The 23879-nt window shown below is 36.8% G+C and overlaps 1 protein-coding gene across 1 annotated transcript; it reads left to right on the top strand.

Annotated features, from left to right (window-relative positions):
• The first annotated feature begins 254 nt into the window (after nt 1–254).
• Nucleotides 255–5564, top strand: LOC143710387 (uncharacterized). Its single transcript, XM_077201340.1, has 5 exons — nt 255–437; nt 1088–1447; nt 1527–1636; nt 1948–2051; nt 5041–5564. Exons 1-5 carry the CDS (start codon nt 329–331, stop codon nt 5171–5173), a joined length of 816 nt encoding a protein of 271 aa, XP_077057455.1. The 5' UTR covers nt 255–328; the 3' UTR covers nt 5174–5564.
• The last annotated feature ends 18315 nt before the right edge of the window (nt 5565–23879 follow it).

Here is a 23879-nt window from a genome sequence, read left to right as displayed (position 1 = left end):
GAATAAATGCATTTTTTAATATCCTGTTGTCACCCACTTGTGTTTAATCTCTTTTTTTCTGCATCATCCTCTCCTCCCAGCTTAAAAACATTACTTATTCCCTTCCAGTTAATTACCATCAATACAAAGGCAAAATTAGGCCTGTTTAAAGGTGTTTGAGTCTATGCAGAGAATTTCTGAAAGTTTTGTTGTGGGAACGAAAGTCATTTTCTCTGCACAAATAAAGACACTTCCCGTTTAAGGTTACCCCTATTTAAAAAAGAAACCATGACTATCATTCAACCACAGCCCATCTGTGAACACTTGCTGTCAGACATAACAGCGAATAATGGATTTAGAGGACATTTATGAAAATGTTGAAAATGATGATATTAAGGACACAACTGGACCTCGAACACAGAATCACAGCCAGGATGAAACTAAAGATGGAAATTTCAGTAAGTAGAAAGTTTCATTTGAAGAAGAAATGGTGTTGTTAACTTTTGAGGAAATGAGAAATGTTACTTTTAAATTCAATCTTTCTTTTTTTTCAAAGAAAAATCTGTCCATGTTTCTGCATTTTATGATATGTATCAACATTTTATTTAACTTTTCAACATATGTTCTTATTTACATATTTTTTTGTAGATATTCCGCTATCATTATCAAAGAATAAACGTTTTCGTTAAAAAGGCCTGTGTATTATCTAAAAATAAAGGTGGATTTGAGCCTATATTTCTATTGTAGCGTTTCACTACTAGAAGTAACCAAGCGGATTCTTTCTCTTTCCGAGACTTTATTTAAGAACTGCAGGGTTACTGTTATGGCCGTAAGACACGCTGTACATAACAGGCAAGAATAAATATATTCTTGCTACACTTGAACTCACCCCGAACCACCCCTCGTTCTTCCCCCTCTCTCGCCCCCGTGACCCCGCTAAAACCCCTTAAAGTGAACCAGGGACTAACAGATAGAACAACTCCTTATTAGATTAACACTGTTGAACATCATAACATTAACTACTGTAGTATCTTCCAGCTGTTATAATGACATTACAATATGAATTGGTTGTTAAATTATATGTGTGTGTTTTGTCTCTGTTTGTCAGGAGGAAGCAGGTGTTTGGTGTTGATGAAAGTGTGTCTCGGGCTCATTTGTGTTCTTCTACTGGTCTTCATCTCACTGTACATCACCATCACAGCAGAGAGAGAGCTGTTAAAGAGTTGCAAGAACACAGTGGAAGAGTTCAATCACACTATCAACAGCTTACAGGACAATTACACTGATCTAATGACTGAAAAAGACCAACTGAAGAACAACTTCTACTCTTTGAGTCAGAAGAAACTTGAGTTAGAGACCAGAATCAATGATCTCACAGCTGAGAAAAGTCAGTCACAGATACGTTTTAATGCTTTGAGTCAGAGGAAACTGGATTTAGAGAATGAACTAAGGAAGTTTTATGAACTAGGTCAGTACAAATGGATTTATATGTATATTTGCACTTTACAACACAATTGATAAATGTAATTGTTTATGTTTATTGAAAGGAAAGGACAGGTTTTTCATATCCAGTGAGTTGATGAGCTGGTCTGAGAGTAGGAAATACTGCAGAGATCGAGAAGCTGATCTGATCATTATCAACACTGAAGAGAAGCAGGTGAGTCCAGTGGCAAACATATCTAGTTTAAGGTAATTCTGCTGTGCGTGAACATACTTAAATATATTTTGTCATACGTACAAACAACCAACTGTAATTTAAAAAGTCACACCAGAGTCTCTTGTTTTAACACTGCTTGGAAAATAAATACTACAATGATATAATAAACGTCTTTCATATTTTATATTTTCTTGCTGTTGAATATTCATTTTGAATCCTGGTAAATGTCTTTGTCTTCTGTCCGACAAATAATACCAGATGAAGATCTAAAATGTAATGTTGATTCAATGTTTTTTTTTTTTCACATTCAGAAGTACATATCTTCATTAGTCAAGGAGAGAGTGTGGATTGGTTTGTCTGACATTGAGAATGAGGGGATCATGAAATGGGTGGATAAGTCAACACTGAATCAAGGGTAATTTATAAAACACTTAAATTAATCCATTGTGTGTCACGCATTGAGCGTGACAGTCACTCATTTCGGTCTTTGGTCACGCACTCCCGCCACACATTGTATTTCTCACATGGAAAAACTATTTATAATATATTTAATATGCCGCAGCGGCCAAAATTTCTCTGGCCACACCGTGCTCACTATGGAACCGGCAGGAATCAAGCGCGTCTCCCCTGGTGTTGTTAGTCGGGCTACACAGGCAATCAGAAAATATCACTATCATATCTGCACTCAAAAAAATGATGTGTTGGCTTTACTTAACTTTTTTATGTAAACAGGTTCCACAGGTTCCACATAACTGGGTTTCGTTAAACAAACATAATTTGTTCATGTAACTTCAACATCATGGAAGTCATTTTAAGCGATCCAATTAAACTCTGAGTGTTAAATGAACACTGAAGCAGTGTTAAAGTTAATGAGATAATTAAGTGAATTATTGAGTGATGATTGAGCATTATTGAAGATACCTGATGTTAACAAGCAGAATCACTGAAGGAGAAAACCGGAATTTAAAGTCACCATTATGGAGATCAGTGTTTGTTTTAGTTGGGCTCTTGACCCCCACATTATTTACTTTATATTTGATCTGGCTGCTGTATCTGAGTTATAACAGTCAGATGAACATTTAGAAAGAAGATCTGATGGTGTTTATTGTGTTTTAACATAATCATTGTATCACAATCATTTGACCTGAATCACCTGAAGTTAAGTTTACCTTATGGATTATAGCAGCACTGCCGTTGTAGAGCATACAATTCTTTTTAGCCTTTTCAATGGAATTCAATTCTGCCTTTGTTTTCATGTAGACAGAGATTTTTTTGAAACCGAGCATGTGTGGACGGGATTCTTTTTTAAAGCGCAGGAGGAAAAGCTCCGGTTATAAAAATACCTGTGTCCTTGTGGACTAGGCCTCAAGCAGTGTTGAAGTTAATGATATAATTCATTGATTAATTAACTGATGATCGAGCATTAGCGATGAACACCTGATGTTAACAAGCAGAATCACTGAAGGACAGAGGATAGGACAGCAAGATCTCAGCAGAGGTTTAGATGTTATTTTGTTTAATTTGATGTTACCATTATGGAGAGTTGGGCTCTTGACCCTTGACTTTAAGATTTTTTTTCTGCTGTAACTGTGTGTTTTTAAGACACATTTGTTGTGGCAGAAATAAAACCAACAAAAATGAGATCAGGTGATGCTGGTTATGTTTTGATTATGACATCATCACATAATGTTTGGATCACCAATCTCATCTCCCATGTATAATCCCTTATCTAAAATGTGTATTAATTCACCTAGCTTTATTATATACTACACCTATATAACACATTTGTATTACTACACTGTGAAATTACAGTAAAATATCTTACAGTGCAATCAGTTGTGAAGGATTTTTAAGATCATCATTCACTAACAAAAAAATTTGGACTACAGCTTTTTATAAACACACACAATGGTGACAATCAACAAAAAATATTACATCAACTCTGAACATCACAAAACACGCTAAGGGTGTTTTCATACCTGCCTCATTTAGTTGGGTTGAATCGCACTAGAGTTCGTTTTCCCCCTTGGTGCGGTTCGTTTGGGCAGGTGTGAAAGCAGCAGTCGCACTCGGGTGCGCACCAAAAGCGGACCAAATAAGTGTACTGTGACCTCCTCGAAGAGGTGGTCTCGGTACTCTGGAGCAGTTCGTTTGTGGTGAGAACGTGCCGAACGTTCCGACCTCGAACAGACCCAACTGCCAAAGGACTGCACATTTTTGGACCAAACCAGCTGCCGTAGTCAGACAAAATTATTATTTAGATTGTCAATAGCTCTCCCTTGCCATGACTGACTTACCGTGTTCTGCACTCTCACTAAAATCTCATCATAAACACTGAAGTTGTCCGCACTGCACAGTGAATTTCTTTTTTATATCATGTCTAGACTTTGTTGTTTATGGGGCGATTTGCGAAAGTATAAAGCTTGTGCTGATTCTGAACATAGGCTACATTGTGAGCGAATTCTCCGCATGTCTGCCGGATTTTCCTCTTTGTTTACTTCCGGGAGTTCTGTTGGAATTTTCCTGCATGTTAATTCTGACCAATCGAAGTGCAGTTGTGGAAATATGTTCAAGATACAACTGGCCAACGAGTGATGTGGATGTTGTCACGTGACTGCATTTTGGTTTGTTTCATCGACTCATCAACTGATTCGGACCAGAGCAATCAGTGTGGTGTGAAAATGAACCAAAACGCCTGAAAATGATGCAAAAGTATAATTTTTCGCCCTTAGTCCGGACCAAATGAACCGAACTACAGGTGTGAAAGCACCCTAAAAGTCAACACAAAACCAATAGCAAAAAGAAAAAGTAAAAATTAAATAAAATAACCATATTATTAAGCTGCATAATTTATTAATGCCACAATGCATGCTGGGAGTCATGGGCATTTTTTTGTACTATGCTTGTAGCATGAAACTTTTGATTGTCACGATTGTTAGATTAATACACCGATTCTCGATGTCTGTGTGTGTCTGCCTGATGTAGACGTTCAAAATGTTTTGAGCAGTAGCTTTTTTTTTAAATCCCTCATATTTTCTGGTTGTCAAAACTCTCATCTGTAAAATCACAATGACACGACATTCAAAATTATAAACAACACCCATAAAAATACATTTTTCTTAATTCACAGTATATTCCTGTAGGTTACTTTCTCGAAAACGACAAATATCACCCAGAATGTGTTTTTTTTTTTCTACGGTATATTGCTGTTTTAATGGAAAACAGCATGTTACTGTAAAAATGTGGCAGTTTTATTTTACAGCAATTGTTTACAGTGTGAGGCTTCCTCAAACACCACAGACAAATTTTAATTTTAATTTTTTAGAGAAAAAAAACTATATTTTCCTTTTTTTGCACTTTCACTTTTGCTCTACCTTTTGTAATAAGCTTACACTATTATTCAGGTTTTGGTATGAAAAGGAGCCAAATAATGCAGGTGGCGATGAGGACTGTGTTGAACGGATGCCTTCAGACTCCATCCAGAACTGGAATGATCTCCCATGCTCTCTGAAGAGGAAAGGTTTTTGTGAGAAATAGGGTTCAGCCCGTCTTCTCATGTTTTTAACTGTATTATTTTATGGAATCATCACTCTTATTATTAATTTTTGATTAAGGTTCCTGACTTTTAAACAGTCTGCTACTGAAATTTTATTTAGTAACTGCTTCCATGATATCAGTTTCTTTTTGTATTATTTTGTAACATACATGGAAATTCATATAACAGAAAAATGTAAAAATGTAAAATGTAAAAAAAAGTATTGCTATAATAAACGTACAACATCAGCAGGGTGAACTTGGTAATCTGGTACAGATGGGTAATGTGGCTCATTTTTCTCCATCACAAGCAGATCTATGACAACACATCCTTCTTCTAGCTGTTATTATGCATCTCATTTGCTGGTCTGAAGTGTTGAGGTGAAAATCACAGTAAAATGCTTTTGATGTTGTTTTTGTTTCGAATTTGTTTTATTGCTTTCGCTTTTAATAAAATGGTCAATAACCATTATTATTATAGTAAACTGTATTTCTGTTTTTATTTCATATTTAATTCTTGTGTATATGTTTATTGCATGGCTATATTTGCTCCAGTCCAGCAGGGGCAGCAGAGAGCAGGTTTATCAGACTGAAGTGATCAGAGAGGAACAGAAACATCAGATTCAGGCACTTTCTGCTGTTTCTGCTTCATCAATATACAAATGTCCAGTTTGGCCTGTTTAAGTCTGTTTGAGTTTATTTGAGTGTTCACAGATTCCTATTGTTGGCTTTTGAAGCTGATAACATGTGGTTGAATGTACAATAAACAAACACAGTAGTATGAGTCTACAGTGAGTTTTAAGTTGGTCTGCAAGTCTTTATTCTGGTCGAAGGCCAGTGTGAAATTAACTACTACTACTTCCTGTTTAGGGTTTACACTAGTGTAAAAACACTCGTAACTCTAAAGATCACACCTGTTCTGAAACCACTTAACTTGAACTGCAAATACAAAGGCACCTCTTATAAATACAATAATTTTCTGCACTTTCACTTCTGTAACTTTTAGCATATTCTTGAAACTTGCTGTTGTGATAATGTGAGTGCTGTTGGCTCTTGCATAATATTGCTTGTGATGTTTCTCATTTTTTTAGTTGCTTTCTGCCAAATTAATGAATAGAAATATAATTATTCTTATTGCTTGGTTGCTGAATAAAACTGTGGGTCTGTTATTGTCACATTTGGTTTGGGGTTTTGGTTCATGTTTATGTGTTTATGTCTTTTATTTCTGTAACACAATTCTGCTGAAGTCAAGTTGACCGTTATAATTTAAAAATGGCATACAAATAATTTAAAATTTCATACATATTATTCAGGTTTTGGCTCAAAGGTGAACCAAATGACCAAAGTGGAAATTGTATTGAACTGTATTAAACTGATGCCTGAACATCCAGTCCTGAACAACAAGAATGATCTGCCATGCTCACATGAGATAAAAGGGATTTGTGAGAGTTGAAGTTCCAACCGTAAATATTGTGATATTTGAACATTGAACACTTTTATGTACACCCACTTGTGTTTAATAGTTACCTCTGTTTTTCCTTCCATCATCCTCTCATCCCAGCTTATAAACATTTATTCATTCCCTTCCAGTTTATTGCCATCAAAACAGAGCTTAAATTAGTCCAGTTTAAAGGTGTTTGAGTCTACCCAGCGGGCACCTTGACATCAATTTAACATCAATATAACATCAAACATTATGTAAAAATGCCAGATGAACATTGAGAAAAGGTGATCAGGTGGTTTTGGGTATGTTTTGACAAAATCATCACTTGGCCTAAATCACCCAAATCATATAGAGTAAGGATGGCTGGCGCGAAACAGACGTTCCGAAGCTTTGCGAGATCCCGAAGCAAAGATGATTCGAAACACTGATCCGAAGCGTGATTCAAAACACCCACGTCACGTGACAACGGCTAAATGAAGCGTCTAAGTGTTTCATCAGGTGGAGTGCTCCTCCGAATCAGGGTTTCATTGATTGGTCGGTTCGGGAACAAATCACACAATCACACAGTATAAAAGTTTTGTCAACGCATTTTCATATCGTGGGTTTTTGTGAGAGGAGTTTGGTTTTGAGATAGCGGATTTTTGGTGATATAGTGACATTTATAGTGCGATTTGTTTAGTTATATTTAGGATTTAATTTACATTTACACATTGACTTAGAGACACACAGAGTACATATAGTGACACATTAATAGATGCATTGATAGAAATATATATATATATATATCTATATATATATATATATAGATATATAGATAGATTAATAGATAGATACATATATTACAGATACATATAGATTATTAGATAGATAGGCTACATATAAAATAGACAGTAGATAGATAGATAGATAGATAGATAGATAGATAGATAGATAGATAGATAGATAGATAGATAGATAGATAGATAGATAGATAGATAGATAGATAGATAGATAGATAGATAGATAGATAGATAGATAGATAGAAATGGAGGCTCCACAGAAGAGATGCCGTACATCTGTGGTGTGGGAGCATTTCCATTTGGAAACCCCAAATAAAGTGAGATGTGTGTATTGTGATCGGCAGCTCGCCTACTGCAACAATACATCATCCATGATGCGCCATTTGAGGAGCATTCATCCTGCCATTCTGCAGGGTGCAGAGGATGGTAGTGTTCCCCCTGTACCAAGGCCTGCTACTGACACTGCTGGGCCATCTAAGCAAGGTATGCATTGTTTGAAATATAGGCTAATTATAAGTGAAATATAATAACTAAGTGTTGGGCCATTGTTTAGAAAGGCCATGGACTAAGACATGCCTAACATCCCAATCACAACTGCCAATCACTTTAAAAACAAATGTTGTCAATATAATATTATACTTTGTGAATATACATTTTATATGTCTACATATGAGTACCCAATCTACAGCCAAGACATCATTTTGTTTTTTTGTAATTGTTGTATTTCTATAATGCACTTTATCTTTCTCTGCACACTGAGCATAAATATTCATAACATAACTTTGTTTAGGAAGGTTTCCAAATGAACCAGTAGACTACTTTCACGGTAGGCTACTATTTTCCCAATATATTTGTCTGAAAGTATGTTTTATCTTCTCTTTTAAAAGGCAGACAGAGGGAATTGGATGAGGCTCTTCTGAACATGGTGGTGAAGGATCTGCAGCCCTTCACCATCGTGGAGGATGAGGGTTTCAGGGCCTTTGTGAACAAGCTTGATCCAAGCTATGTCCTCCCATCCCGGAGGGTGCTTAAAACAATGGTCAGCGAAAGGTACAACACAACCAAGGAGAAGACAATGGAGGACCTACAAAAGGCGGAATTTGTTAGCCTTACGGCTGACATGTGGTCTTCCATTAATATGGATGGATATCTTGGTGTAACATGCCATTACATAACACCAGAGGCAACAATGGCAACTGTTTTACTGGGTGTAAGGAGGTTTTACCAAACCCACACAGCCCAGCATCTCATGGAGGCTAAAGCCTTGCTAATGGCTGAGTGGGGAATAACCTCCAAAGTTCACTGCATGGTGACTGACAATGCATCCAACATGATCCTAAGTGCCCAGCTACTCAACTTTCGCCATGTCCCATGTTTTGCTCATAATTTGAATTTGATAGTGAAAAAGGCCCTGGATCAAACCCCAGTCATCAATGAAATTCGCCAGAAAGCCAGAAAGATAGTGGGGTTGTTCAGATCCAGCTGCAAAGCAAAGGACAAGCTTGTGGAGATGCAGAGCTTGATGGGCAGACCAAGTCTGAAAATGATACAGGAGGTTGAAACGAGATGGAACAGCACATTCGACATGCTACAACGCTTGTATGAGCAACGTGAGCCAGTGGGTGCTGCACTTGCCAATTTAAACAGTGATACTGCTCCCCTGACAAGTCTTGAGTATGACATTATTCAACAGTCATTGACACTTCTTCAACCATTCAAACTACCAGCAACAGATATGTCAGAGGAACAGAGAGTGTCTGCTTCAAAGCTCATAACATTGTACAGGATGTTGCAGCACAAGCTTGCACAGAAAAAAGGAAATGCAACGCAGGAATCAACTGTACAATTAGGTAGGACACTATGACCATACGTGTAATTGGCCATAACTCTCATATTGTTGTCATTATTTTAATTAATATGGTTTTCTCTTGTGTTGGCTCATAGGCTCACATCTACAAGAAGGTCTGCACTCCAGATGTGGAGGGTACGAGACTTTTAGAGCATTGGCACTGGCTACACTGCTGGACCCAAGGTTTAAAAATGTGGCTTTTGGAAATCCTGCCAAAGCCCTGGATGCTGAAAAGCACATCACACTGGAGTGTGCTTCACTGATGCGTTCAAACACAACTCCTGGTGAGTTTCAGTCTATGTTATCTTATGTAATGTGATTCATGAAATTTATACTTCATATGTGTTGTCAGTTTATGATTTGTTACTAATTGCCGTTTTCTTTTAATTCAGAACCACAAATGTCAACATCAGGCCCATCATCATCAACACCAGTTGAAACACAAGACAGTTTATGGGAACATTTTGACAATCGTATCCGTGAGACCCAGATGATACACAATCCTACAGCTGATGCCACAGTGGAAGTGAAAAAATACCTCAGCGATGCGTTTTTGCCCAGAACTCATGATCCTCTAACTTACTGGAAAGAGAGAGCAGTAATCTTTCCTCATTTGTATGTCCTAGCTAAAAAATATCTTTGTATGCCAGCAACAAGTGTCCCTTGTGAGAGAATTTTTTCAAAGGCTGGAGAAATTATCTGTAAAAAAAGAAGTAGGCTGAGTCCTTCAACAGCAGAGAAATTAATATTTTTGAATAAAAATCTATAAGAAAGGGAGACATTGTGGCTTGATTTATTTTTATTAATATTCATTTTTCATGACCAAAATCACATTATGCAATGTGAAGAGACTACAGGTTACAAGCTTCATATATTACAAAAATACAATAATAAAAATAAAAAAAAACCAACACATTTTTTTATTAGCTCTTTGTAGGTTGTTTCAGATCAACACCTGCAAGTGACCACTAGGTGTCACCGTGGAGACGGGTTTCGGATTGATTCGAAGCCTCGAAACAAAATGGCACATTTGCTTCGACTGTTTCATTGCTTCACGAAGCCTCGATCTGCCCATCACTAATATAGAGAGTCTTTACCTTGCACTGTGATCCTATAGCAAACATATATCAGCATTTTCAATATAATCCAAAACATTTCTTAAAAGCTGTTCTGATGAGAAGACTTGAAACAATTATTTTATTTAGACACACTGACATCAATAATCACCCTGTGATTCTCAACAAGGGTGAAAATAATATTTTGCAGTGCATTCTGGGTGCCACAAATCAAAACTCATAAATGGCTCCCATCATGCTTTGCGGTATGAATAAATTATGATCTGATTTGTTTTAGTAATTTCCTTTCCTAATTGAATATTCTGTTTGTCACCATTGTTGAGATTCATACACTGATTCTAGATGTCTGTGTGTGCCTAAAACACATATTTGTTATATCAGAACAACTTTTAGGATATCCTTTGGATGAAATTGAAAATTCATGATTCTATGCTATAGAATACCATTATGCTGTAATTACCAACATAAATCAGAGATTAGACTCTAAATGAGTTCAGTGACTCAGGTCAAATGAAGATTATGTAAAAACATAACCAACACAATCAGATCACCTTTACTCTTTTTTCATCTGGCTGTTCACCACTCAGTTTCAGCAGCCAAACAAACTCAAAAGTTAAAAACTTTAGGGTCAAGTGCCCAACTAAAGCAAACATTGATCACCAAAATGGTGGCTTAAAATCTGTGATTTTCTCCTTCAGTGATTCTGCTTGTTAACATAAGGTGTCTTCAATATTGGCCAATCATCACTCAATTAATCACATCAGCAGAGGTCAAAATCTTGACATCAAATTGACATTGACACTTTGACGTCAATATGACTTTCATTTTTGACCTATTTCGTGACGTCATTTTGACATAATGTTTGATGTCATATTGATGTTAAATTGACTTCAAGGTGCCTGCTGGGTAAGGGCAGTGACTGTAACATCGAGCGCAAGGGCAGTGACCCTAACATAGAGCGTATTTTGCAGTATGAAACACGTATTTATACCGATTTCATCAGGCTCTGAAAATTCTTCAAAAAGAACACAAAGAATGGCCTTCTCATGACTGAAGTGATCAGAGAGGAACAGAAACATCAGATTCAGTCACTTTCTGCTGTTTCCTGAATCATCAATACAAAGGTCCAGTTTGGCCTGTTTAAGTGTGTTTGAGTTTATTTGAGTGTTCACAGATTCCTCTGGTTGAATTTTTAAGCTGATAACATGTAGTTGCATGTACAATACACAAACACAGTAGTATGAGACTGCAGGGAGTTTTTAAGTTGGACTTAACAAGTGTTAAGTCTTCTCGAAAGCCAGTGTGAGAGAAAAAAAACACTTTCTGTGAAGGTTTAGCATTACTGTAAATACACTACTCATCATTCTAAAGATCACACCTCATCTGTGAAGACATACTGTCCCACACAGCGAAAAATGGATTCAGAGGACATTTATCAAAATGTTGAACACAGAGATATTAGGAACACAACTGGATCTCCAACACAGAGTAACGGCCAGGATGAAGGAAAAGATGAAATGCCCAGTAAGCAGAAAATTATCTTCGGGGTCCACTGGACCCCAAATGACTTTAGCTTGAATTAAAAAAAAAATGTTCTCTTTTTCCAAATGGTATGAAACTTCCTACGGCTCTCAACACTTTCTAGATCTACAAAAAAAAAAAAAAAAAAAAATGGAATGTTATCTGTTTTTATGTAGGCGTGACAAAAATAGTCACACTCGTGGTGTTCGGGGTCCATTGGACCCCAAAAAATAAAATTTTATTTTGTAACAGAACAATAGTTTTTATTTTTTACAAATATACTTTTTCTCTGTTTATTAATGTTTTTACTCAACATTTGTGCAGTTTATGGAGGATTTATGATATCTTTTAAATATCTATAAATAAATGAATACATATTTATTTATCATTGGACTCAAAATAGAAAATAATCATCATCAAAATCAGAAATAACGCAGAACACAGACAGAAATGACAGAAATAAAGTGGCACACTTCCAACAATGCAAAAAATTATCATGCTCACACGCGCACACACACACACACATGTAGAGTAATACAATATACAGGAATACATACAGACTATAAAAACTGTTCTCTTATCATTTGTAAAATAAAATAATCTAAAATGCAGAACCACCGCAAAAATAATTGGTAACACTAAGACACATTCAATAGGTGCACACACACACACACACACACACACACACACACACACACACACACACACACACACACACACACACACACACACACACACACACACACGAATACATTTGTAAGGCAAAAAAAGTCTTATAATTTGTCAAATAAAATCATACAAAATGCAGAACCACCACAAATATAAATTGGTTACACTGGCACATGTGCATGTGCCCATGCACACACACACACACACACACACACACACACACACACACACACACACACACACACACACACACACACACACACACACACACACACACACACAGAGGGAGGGAGAGGGAGTGAGAGAGAAATGAAAGGATGAGACAAAACAATTTAGCACACACACACAGTTCAGATACCAGGATCAAAGAGTTTGAGGCAGATGACCTTTTCTGCTATCAGACTATTTTGTCTGGTTCTACACATTTGTTTCGAAAACAAAGTCACGTGACTGCAGCTCAGGTATAACTGTGACTTGCGTGCAGCTCACAGTTCATTCTGTTACAACATGGCGAAACGGTTCAGTCTGCAGGAGACCTTGGATTATGTTTTCGACTCTAGCGATGAAGATGTGCAAGATACTGTATCAGGGGACACTTCTGAAAAAGATGAAGCCCCTGAAACAGAAGACAACCCAGAGCAGGACCAAGATCCCACTTGGACAGATGAGGAAACGTCAGATGAAGAGAATGCTGATGAGGAGCCAGACACTTACCTCTCCAAAAATTGAAGCATTTGGTGGACATCATCACCACCCCCTGCAAAATATTCGAAGACAGCACTGCAGATGAGACCAGGAATAACGAGGTATGCATGTTCTCATGCCGAGGACATCAAATCTACCTTTGAATTATTTTTGACAGAGGAAATCCAAGAGATTGTGCTTAGAATGACAAATGTGGAGGGGAGAAGAGTTTATGCTGATGAGTGGATGGATCTGGATTTGGCAGACATCCAGGCCTATATCGGTGTGGTCATTCTTGCTGGGGTTTACCGGTCTAACAATGAAAACATGGAAAGTTTATGGCATCCAGATTCTGGAAGGGCGATTTTTGGTGCAGTCATGCCTTTGAAAACCTTCCGGAAAATCTCAAAGGTCATCAGATTTGATGACAAGGAAACAAGAATTGCACGACGTGCTAATGACAAATTAGCAGCAATCAGGGTTATGTGGAACAAATGGGTTGAACAGCTGCCGATGAGGTACAATCCTGGCCCAAATGTCACCATGGATGAGTGCCTGGTGCCGTTTAGAGGGCGCTGTCAATTCAAACAGTACATGCCCAGTAAGCCAGCGAAATACGGCATAAAAATTTGGGCAGCATGCGATTCTCAAACGAGCTACGCCTGGCAAATGCAGGTCTACACGGGCAAGTCTGTGAGTGGACAGCCGGAAAAGAACCAGGGGATAAGAGTTGTCCTTGATGTCACCAAAGGCCTGTGGGGTCACACAATATTCTGTGACAATTTTTTTACTTCTCATGCCCTATCCCAGGAGCTGCTGAAAAGAAAAATTACAATGGTCGGAACAATTCGAAGAAATAAGCCGGAACTCCCACCTGCCCTGCTTGCAACCAAGGACAGAGCTCGCTTTTCGTCCATGTTTGCCTTCACGGAGACACAGTCCCTTGTGTCGTTCTGTCCTAAAACAAGAAAAATTGTGCTTTTGCTGAGCACACTGCATAGGGACACCTAAGTGAGAAGCAGAGACGACAAAAAGCCACAGATCATCCTGGATTACAACAAATCCAAAGGTGGAGTGGACAACCTGGATAAGGTATTTTATTTTTTATTTTATTTTTATTTTATATTTATATTGAAATGTGAATAGTAGTTATAGAGTAAAGGCGGGCATACACTGTGCGATGTCTGTGCGATTTCAGCGAGGTATCTACTCACACTGAACGAGTAGATCGCATGCGATATAAAGCCAAAGCTCAGGATTTAAGTGCTCACACTATACGGTCCAAACGTCGAGCTGCGACTTGACTGCTCACACTATACGTGTGAAATATGTGCGATAAACCCCCGTGCTGGGTTGGTAGACGATATCATGTATCCAGAGATATTGTCAAAACAAGCATCAGTTATCAATATCAAGATGATTTAGCACTTCCAATTTATGTATTAAATTATTATTAGTATTATTGTATTAGGGAAGGCTAATTTTATTATTAAATTGATCTGCTATTATAATTAATTTGCCACGCAATAATTTCACAGCACATCGCCGCAATGCGCTTTGAGGATAATAAATAAAAGCTTTCTCCTCGAGGAATAATAATAATATAATGATATGCCTATAATTCATTATAATCGACCTAAATGTTTTAGACAATTTTCAATGAGGATCATCTTTGAAAATTGTCTAAAACATTTAGATCGATTAGGCTACAATGAATTATATGCATATAATTATATTAACAGTCTATAATATGTCCGAACACTGCAATAATTAGTCATCAAAGAAAATTAAAAACAGGTTTATTTCAAAAACATTGTTTAACAAATTAATAAAAGAGGCACGGTGCTACATCGCAGCTTGGAAGACGTGGGTAATAACTGGACAAACTGGAGGTAAGCAACAGTAATTTGTAGCTAATTTGAACTACAGAACTTAAAGAGTTCCCTCTTTTCGTTTTTTTTTTCTGCAGATTGAAATGGTTAAAATCTGTTTTCGCGCAGGCGCAGTGAGGGATAAAACACTGAGTTTAGGGCAATCGGTTCGTAGCTCTGCTTCAACTGTGCGATATAGTCACGAGGAGCGACAAAAATTTCTGACATGCCAGAAATTCATCCGACCATCCGATTGCCGATCGGGAGAGGTTAATCGCCTCTCGTTTCCCCTTGTATACTGCACGAACACTGCACGACAAACGACACACGACAAAGCTGAAAATCAGCCCGACCCGAAAAAGAGTCGCACGAGTCAGAATTCGGCTCAAAATCGGACGAAATTCGCACAGTGTATGCCTGCCTTAAGTGGCATATTTATTTAGCATCAAACAGCAGTTGAACTAAGTGTGTGTGTTTGTCTGTGTTTGTAATATTGCAGATGGTAGCCACTTACACATGCAAAAGGAAGTCAGCTCGTTGGCCACTGGTGCTGTTTTGCAACATGCTTGACGTTTCTGGAGTAAATGCCCACGTGCTTTGGTCCAAAATCTCTCCAGAATGGCACGCAGGGAAAAGCTGCAGGAGAAGGCTATTCCTGGAGGAGCTTGGAAAAGCTCTGGTGGCTCCCCTAATGGAGAAACGTCAGCACTTTCCACGCACCCCAGCCTCTCTCTGCTTCCTAAAAAAAAGCTAAAAGATCTCTGGAGGTGGAAAATGAAGCTTCCACCTCACATCAACCAAGCAACCAAGCAACCACCAGGAAAAAGGTAGGTGCTTCCTCTCTTCCCGCGAAAAGGATCGAAAAACATTACATAATTGCCATGCCTGCTCCAACCCGGTCTGCGGAAGCCGTTCAGTTTACCTTTGCCTGCAGTGCACTGATGCATAGGCCTCAACAAACGTCCCACGTAGCGTGGCGCATTTATCGTTAATAGCCTCGGATATCATTACCAATTTTCTCGGCCCGCATGTCCTCCAGTTTCAAAGACACTCTTTTATTACCTTTAAACAAAAGATAATTCATATTTGCAAGTAAGTAACCTTCTTTGGCAGATCCAATCTGGCAATGAATGGCAATGGCACTTTTCCAAATGGAAGGGATGGGCGGATGGATCTGTATATGCACCATACATGGATACCTCCGAAAATGACAAGTGCAGGCAGTAGGCCTAACGTGAAGTTCGTTTTTAAATTATTTGTTTATTTATCTTGTTAGACAAGCACTTTCAAGTTCAAATAACCCATTAAAAAAAAAAACCTTAAGAGTTTTTATTTTATTTTATGGTTATAGCCTATTGGTTTACGTATCCCAGGCAGTAATCAGCTAAAGTAATCAGCTATAGTTCCAGAAATCGAGTATTACAGTAAAATTTTTGATAGAGGACATCGAAGACACTGACACTTCTTTTGAATATAAGTTGCATTGAAGAAATATAAATTGATAGCCTATATGTTAAATTCCTAGAGTTTCCGTAGAATTTATAAATAGAACTGCAGATTAGGCTATTTATTTATATTTACAAGATCACATGTTAATAAATTAAACGTGTACCCTATAAGTGATGCAGGTTTGTGTTTACTTATCTAGTGGCACAAAATAAACGAACCCTTAAGAATCAAAAAACAAAATCACCCTTACTAAAATAACCTACAGATTATTTATATTTATTTTTCTGCAGGATATTTGCAGGTCTCCGAATGAAGAAATCATGCATGCCATATTGACAACATGCAGGACATTACATTATATATTTTTCACTTGTGCTGCAAGGACAAGGAACTGAAAATGGGCCAGTAAATGGTAAACCAAACGAGGAGTAACAAGCTAATTAACAAGGGACAGGTGAATGAGAAAGAAACACATTGGAAAACTGGGTGAGCTGAAAATGAGCAAACAGAAGGTGAAAACAATGGAAACAAAGACAAAACAGAATAGTCTTGGCAATGTGCACCTCATGCAGAAATAAAACAAATGTACAAGAAGGAAAGTTGTCTTCCTGCAGGGTTTATTTCCTGCAAATGAAAAATAACTTTACAAAAATGAACAAGAAACAATTAAACTAACAGGTTTTGGATTGAATAATGTAAAGACAATAAAAGTCTGATATTTTGCAGTTTTACCATTTTTGTTTAATTAGATTCAAGTACAACTTGAACATTATATATATTAGCTGTTGGTAGCAATAAAACAAACAAACAATACATACAAATAAATAAATAAATAAATAGTACTACTACTAGTAGTAGTAAGGGTAAGAATATTATAGGCAGTTATAAAAAAACAACCATTACTCACCATTTCAAATTTATAAATGTATGCAAACATCCAAGACATTTCAACATTCAAGAGGTGAGATACTGTATACACTTTTACCATATATATAAATAATATGTCAATCCAGCTTGTAAACGCATCCTTTTCTACATTTTGCTAACATTTTGATAACACATGCTCTCCATTACATTGCTTGACATTCTACGCACTGAATCACAAATGCAAAGCAAACAGTAAACATGCACTACTGATTTTTATCCTTTCCACTGGCAAGAAAACCCTTGGTTTTCAAGACTTCACAATGTCTTAACAAACGATTAAAGAAAATAGTTAATTTCTGTCTTTTTTCTTGGCCCAAACCACAAACTGCCAGGAATAACATGCTTTGCCCTCAGATTAGGGAGTAGCTTGTTGATTGTGACTTGATGTGGCCAGATGTGAAAAGATTTTAAAATTGAAACACATTGAACATTCCATGACTAATGGACTGATATATTCATCAGTTTGGGGTCATTTAGGCCCCGTTTACACGAAGAAAGACAGATATTTCCCTGTGGTTTGGCTTCTCATTTACACGAAAACCCCGTTTTTATCACAGAAAAGATTTGTAAATATAGTGCCACCAAATATGTTTTTAACATTTTGTGAGTTGCACTTTGTCATTGAACATTTGTAATCTGGTCTTTACAACTGTCACAGTGAAAGGATTTCATGAACTTGTATAAATTATCTGGAACATCATTGGTTGAATCAGGACAGTGGAGATTGATAAGATCAAACAAGTCACTCAAAGCCATTTTAGGATGTTTGGATGTCTGAGGCAACTATGCACAGTATTGATTCTTCATTAGTGTTTTTGGCATTTGAATATATTTTTTCCTCACTGATAACACTCCTCTTTCTCGTGTGCTTCCCTCACAAACGGCACTGTGGTTTCTGCAATTTAAGTATTGCACTAATTGAGACATAAGAAGTGTGCTTCAAAAGAAGTATGAGACTAGATAGACTACATACAATTATTAAACTGTATTCTCACATGAGTCTCTGGAAAGTTCTCCTCATAAGCAGAAAAGCTTTCCTGTCAGAAATGGTGCATTTATTCCACATTAAAACAGAATCCATGAACACACATATTTACAAATGTATGCATAAAATAGCAAGTTTTTTAGACATCATTTTGGTTAGTTTTAAGTACTTTTCACTTTTTAACTTTTATATAAGCTGAAAAAGGAACATCTGCACATGACAATTAATAAGCACAATTTTAAGAAGAGTAACTTTTGAAAAACAAAACTGTATTCTTTTCACATGATCAGGAGAGTTCTTGTTAGATTTTTTTTGACATTGTCACCACTATCATCATTGAAAAATGTTTTCTTATAAGTATGAATAATGAACATACGAGGACATGTTAGACATTGCTTCTTGACAGCATCTGGACATGAATTTATATCCGAAAATGATTTTAGGCCAACATAAAAACCTGGATTACTTAAATTATATCTATAAGCCATGACTTCAGTCACAGTAAGATGTTTACAAGCAAAACTCTTTACTTCCAAAACATGCAAATTTCACCATTTTGATTGCTCACTAAGAATGATCTTATCTTTTTTGTGCCTGAAGAAAGAGCAGACTTATGTGGATATGTAATTCTCTCTCTCTCTCTCTCTCTCTCTCTCTCTCTCTCTCTCTCTCTCTCTCTCTCTCTCTCTCTCTCTCTCTCTCTCTCTCTCTCTCTCTCTCTCTCTCTCTCTCGAAACATTTTTTTATTTCCATTCACCGCCGTGCATAGAGCCTATTGGACTCCACTTCGCTCTGCTCTGACAGTTATAAATTGTGAAAATGCACTGTTTGTGAAGTTATTTCCCCTTAACTCTGGCATATAATTGTTCTCTTGATGGAAATCCTGCAGGTATTGAGCTGCATATTGAAAATGAGCTGAAAGTCCTGTAAGAAACCTGTAGGAAAGAGTGAACACACTGTCACAGCAGCAAAAAAAGACAATAGATATAATAAGAGTTAAGAGCCCAACTAATGGAAACATTGATCACTGTTATGGTGACTTCAAATGGAAAACAGAGTTAAACCCCTGTTAATTCTCAATAAAACTTTTGTAGACGTCTGACAGAAATAAAGTCATTCTGGTTAGTAATAAGTATTTGTTAAAAATAAGCTAGCCTCTCTCGATTATATTCTTTTGCATCTATTTATTACAAATGAGTTAGGCTAACTGATTTACATTCTGTTGAATGGATGTACTCAGATTGAGTTGGGGCTACATATATTTATTGGATGGAAATCCTGCCCACAACTTAATTGAGTTTATCCAATGAATATTTTTTTTGAGTGGAGCTATTAATAATTTTTTAGTTAAACCAATTAAATATATTTACACATATGATCTTAAATAGATATATTTAAATAAAGCAAATTAGATTTAAATGTGTCACCTCTAAGAAGGGCTTGAATCATTTTTTGAGTGTATGAAGAGAGAGCATTAAATAAGAGAAATAATATTATGAATGATAAGAATATCTTCTCGCCTCTGCTTTTGAACTGTTGCCGCCGGTATTTTTTACCCCGTTGTATGAAAACAGATTCAAATGATCTTTCCTAAAAAAATTCAATTTTTTTAATTTTTGATAACTGATGGTTTGGTCATTCTTTTTTAATTGTATATTGAATATGTTTATCTGTGCATATTGTGATCTCTGATGCCTGTATGAACACATACAGGCATATATATATTTATGTTCACACAGTAATCAGAGATCACAATATGCATATCACAATATCACAATATGCAATATGACATAATGATGACAGAGTTCACTGTTCAAACACACACACACGGTTCCATTGTAGGCTATGAAAGTCCCCACTTGGCCAGTGTAGAGCGACAGTGCTCTGTTAGTAATATAGATGTGTGTGTATGTGTCTGATGCCTGTGTAAACATTATATAATTACATATTATATATATAAACATATATATATATATATATATATATATATATATATATATATAAAGTTACATAATGAAGACAGACTTCACTCTTCACACACACACACACACACACACACACACACACACACACACACACACACACACACACACACACACACACACACACACACACACACACAGTTCCATTGCAGTCTATGGGAGTCCTCTGTTGGTAAGGTAGACATCGTTCAGGTCCCCACTTGGCATGTTTTTTTTTAAAATAAAAAAATGCATATTTAAAGTTATATTATGCAAAAAGACCTTAAAAGAAAATTTTGTATGTCATTTTTGTTTCTTCAAAATGACTAGAAACACTAGCCCCTCTTGGCCATTGTAGAGCGATAGTCCCCTGTTAGTAATATAGAGGTGTATGGGTGTGTGTGTGTGTGTGTGTGTGTGTGTGTGCGTGTGCGTGTGCGTGTGTGTGTGTGTGTAAACATATATCTACATACGACTGCAAAAGCACCTGTGAAAACCCTGGCCAGTTTCACAGGTGAAAACAATGGCAAGCAGAGGGGAGTAGAAGACCACTTATTGGCTCACTCTCATTTTGACAGACTTGATTTTCACCAGTATTCTGCACTAAAGCAAACCTGTTTTTCCATGTTAACTATTATAACACAATCATTTTTTTGTCAGAGTTTATCACTTTATTTTAATGGCACTTCACATCAATGCAGCAATGTGGTAAATCATGGCAAATCACGATAGAAACATGGTAAATCATAGTAAAAAATACTATTACATGGTGTATCATGGCAAATCATGCTAGCAATGTGATGAATCATGGTAAATCATGTTACAATCCTGGTAAATAATTCTAGAATGTGGTATATCGTGGTAAATCATTCTATAACATGGTATATCATGGTAAACTATGTTAAATCATGCTAGAATCATATTAAATCATACTAGAATGTGTTCAATTGTGGTAAACCATGCTAGAACAGGGTAAATCATGGTGAATCATACTAGAACTTGGTATATCATGGTAAACTATGGTAAATCATGCTAGATTAATGGTAAATCATACTGGAACATGGTAAATCATGAAAAATCACACTAAAATTTGGTACATCATGGTAAATCATGCTAAAGCAATAATTGTTGGAGATTTTAACATATACGTAGATAACACAAATTATGCGTTAGGGACTGCGTTTACAGATTTATTAAACTCTTTTGGGGTCAAGCAAAACGTCAGTGGTCCCACTCATCGTCTAAATCATACACTAGACTTAATTATATCATATGGAACCAATCCAACTGATATAGATATTATACCGCAAAGTGACGATCTCACTGATCATCACATGGTAACTTGTATAATACGTACTGCTGAAATTTGTCATGTTGCGCCATGTTATCGACCAGGCAGAACAATCGTTCCAACCACTATAGATAGATTCTTAAATAGCTTACCTGATCTATCTCAGCTGCTCACTGAACCCAAACAAACAGATGAACTAGAGGAAATGACTAGCAGTTTCAGCACCATTTTCTCTAGTACATTAGATATTGTTGCACCAATTAGATTAAAAAAGGTTAGAGAGAAAACTAAAGCACCTTGGTACAACAGTGCTACGCATGTTATCAAGAGAGAAACTCGTAACTTAGAGCGTAAATGGAAACAAACTAATTTAGAGGTCTTTAGATTCGCGTGGAAAGACAGTGTGTCACGTTATAAAAAGGCTCTAAAAGCAGCCAGGGCTGAGCATCTCCACAAACTAATAGAAAATAACCAAAATAATCCAAGGTTTTTATTTAACACCGTGGCTAGACTAACAAATATACAGACATCACCAGAGCAAAATATTCCGTTACAGTATAGTAGTAATGATTTTATGAACTACTTTAATGAGAAAATAGAAAGCATCCGTAACACAATTGTAAATGTACACTCTTTTATGGTGTCTTATGATTCAGCCTCAATTATCGCCCCTCTGGAACAACTACACCGCTTTACAACTATAGGACAGGAAGAGCTAAATAAACTTATCATTGCATCGAAACCAACAACATGTTTATTAGATCCAATACCCACTAAACTACTGAAAGAAGTGTTACCTGTAGTGGAAGAGCCTCTTCTCAATATTATTAACTCGTCTTTATTTTTAGGTCATGTTCCAAGAATATTCAAGCTGGCAGTAATAAAACCTCTCATTAAGAAACCGCAATTAGACCCAAATAACTTAGCAAATTACAGACCCATTTCAAATCTTCCATTTATGTCTAAAATACTAGAAAAAATTGTGTCCGCTCAATTGTGCTCTTTCTTGCAAGAAAATGAGATATATGAAAAATTCCAGTCAGGATTCAGACCGCATCATAGCACAGAAACTGCGCTAGTTAAAATTACAAATGATTTACTTTTAGCTTCTGACCAAGGCTGTATCTCAATACTAGTTCTACTCGATCTAAGCGCTGCGTTCGACACTATCGATCATAAAATACTCCTGGATCGACTACAAAACTACACTGGTGTTCAGGGACAGGCATTAAGCTGGTTTAGATCGTACTTATCAGACCGTTATCATTTTGTCTGTTTAAATGGGGAAAAATCAAAGATAACGTCAGTAGACTATGGAGTGCCGCAAGGATCGGTGTTAGGCCCTCTGCTATTCTCAATATATATGCTCCCACTTGGTAATATTATAAGAAAACATGCAATTAATTTCCACTGTTATGCTGATGACACTCAATTATATATTTCATCACGGCCAGATGAAAACACTAACTTATCAAATTTGACAGAGTGTCTCAAAGATATAAAATGCTGGATGACGCGTAATTTCCTGCTACTAAATTCAGATAAAACGGAGGTATTACTTATTGGTCCAAAAAACTACCCACAAACTCACTTACAATACAACTTTAATATAGAAGGATGTCCAGTTACTTTATCCACTACAGTAAAAGACCTGGGTGTTATACTAGACCGCAACTTGTCTTTCGAAAATCATATTTCATATGTTACAAGAACAGCCTTTTTCCACCTTAGAAACATTACAAAGCTACGTAACATGCTATCTGTTTCTGATGCAGAAAAGTTAGTTCATGCATTCATGACTTCGAGACTAGATTATTGTAATGCTATATTAGCTGGCTGTCCTGCATCCTCAATAAACAAGCTACAGTTAGTGCAAAATGCAGCTGCTAGAGTTCTTACTAGGTCAAGAAAATATGATCATATAACACCAATTTTATCATCTCTACACTGGTTACCTATCAAGTTCCGTATCAATTACAAAGTACTATTACTGACCTATAAAGCCCTAAATGGTTTAGCTCCTGTGTATTTAATGGACCTTCTATCGCCCTACAATCCATCACGTTCTTTAAGATCACTAAATTCGAGGCTTCTGGTCATTCCTAGGATATCTAAGTCCACTAAAGGAGGAAGGGCGTTCTCACATTTAGCTCCAAAACTCTGGAATAGCCTTCCTGATATTGTTCGAAGCTCTGACTCGCTG

Source organism: Siphateles boraxobius, unplaced genomic scaffold (assembly GCF_051911475.1).
Source record: "Siphateles boraxobius isolate OS27281-9 unplaced genomic scaffold, OSU_SipBor_1 47, whole genome shotgun sequence".
Lineage (NCBI taxonomy): Eukaryota > Metazoa > Chordata > Actinopteri > Cypriniformes > Leuciscidae > Siphateles > Siphateles boraxobius.
Note: the sequence above shows the minus strand (reverse complement) of the source record. Positions and strands in the feature narration are given on the sequence as shown.

Excerpts from the sequence above, each read along its gene's own strand:
- LOC143710387 (XM_077201340.1), top strand. The coding sequence starts at position 329 with ATGGATTTAGAGGACATTTATGAAAATGTTGAAAATGATGATATTAAG. Across the intron at positions 438-1,087 it reads AACTAAAGATGGAAATTTCA|GAGGAAGCAGGTGTTTGGTG; the intron begins GTAAGTAGAAAG and ends TCTGTTTGTCAG. Across the intron at positions 1,448-1,526 it reads AAGGAAGTTTTATGAACTAG|GAAAGGACAGGTTTTTCATA; the intron begins GTCAGTACAAAT and ends GTTTATTGAAAG.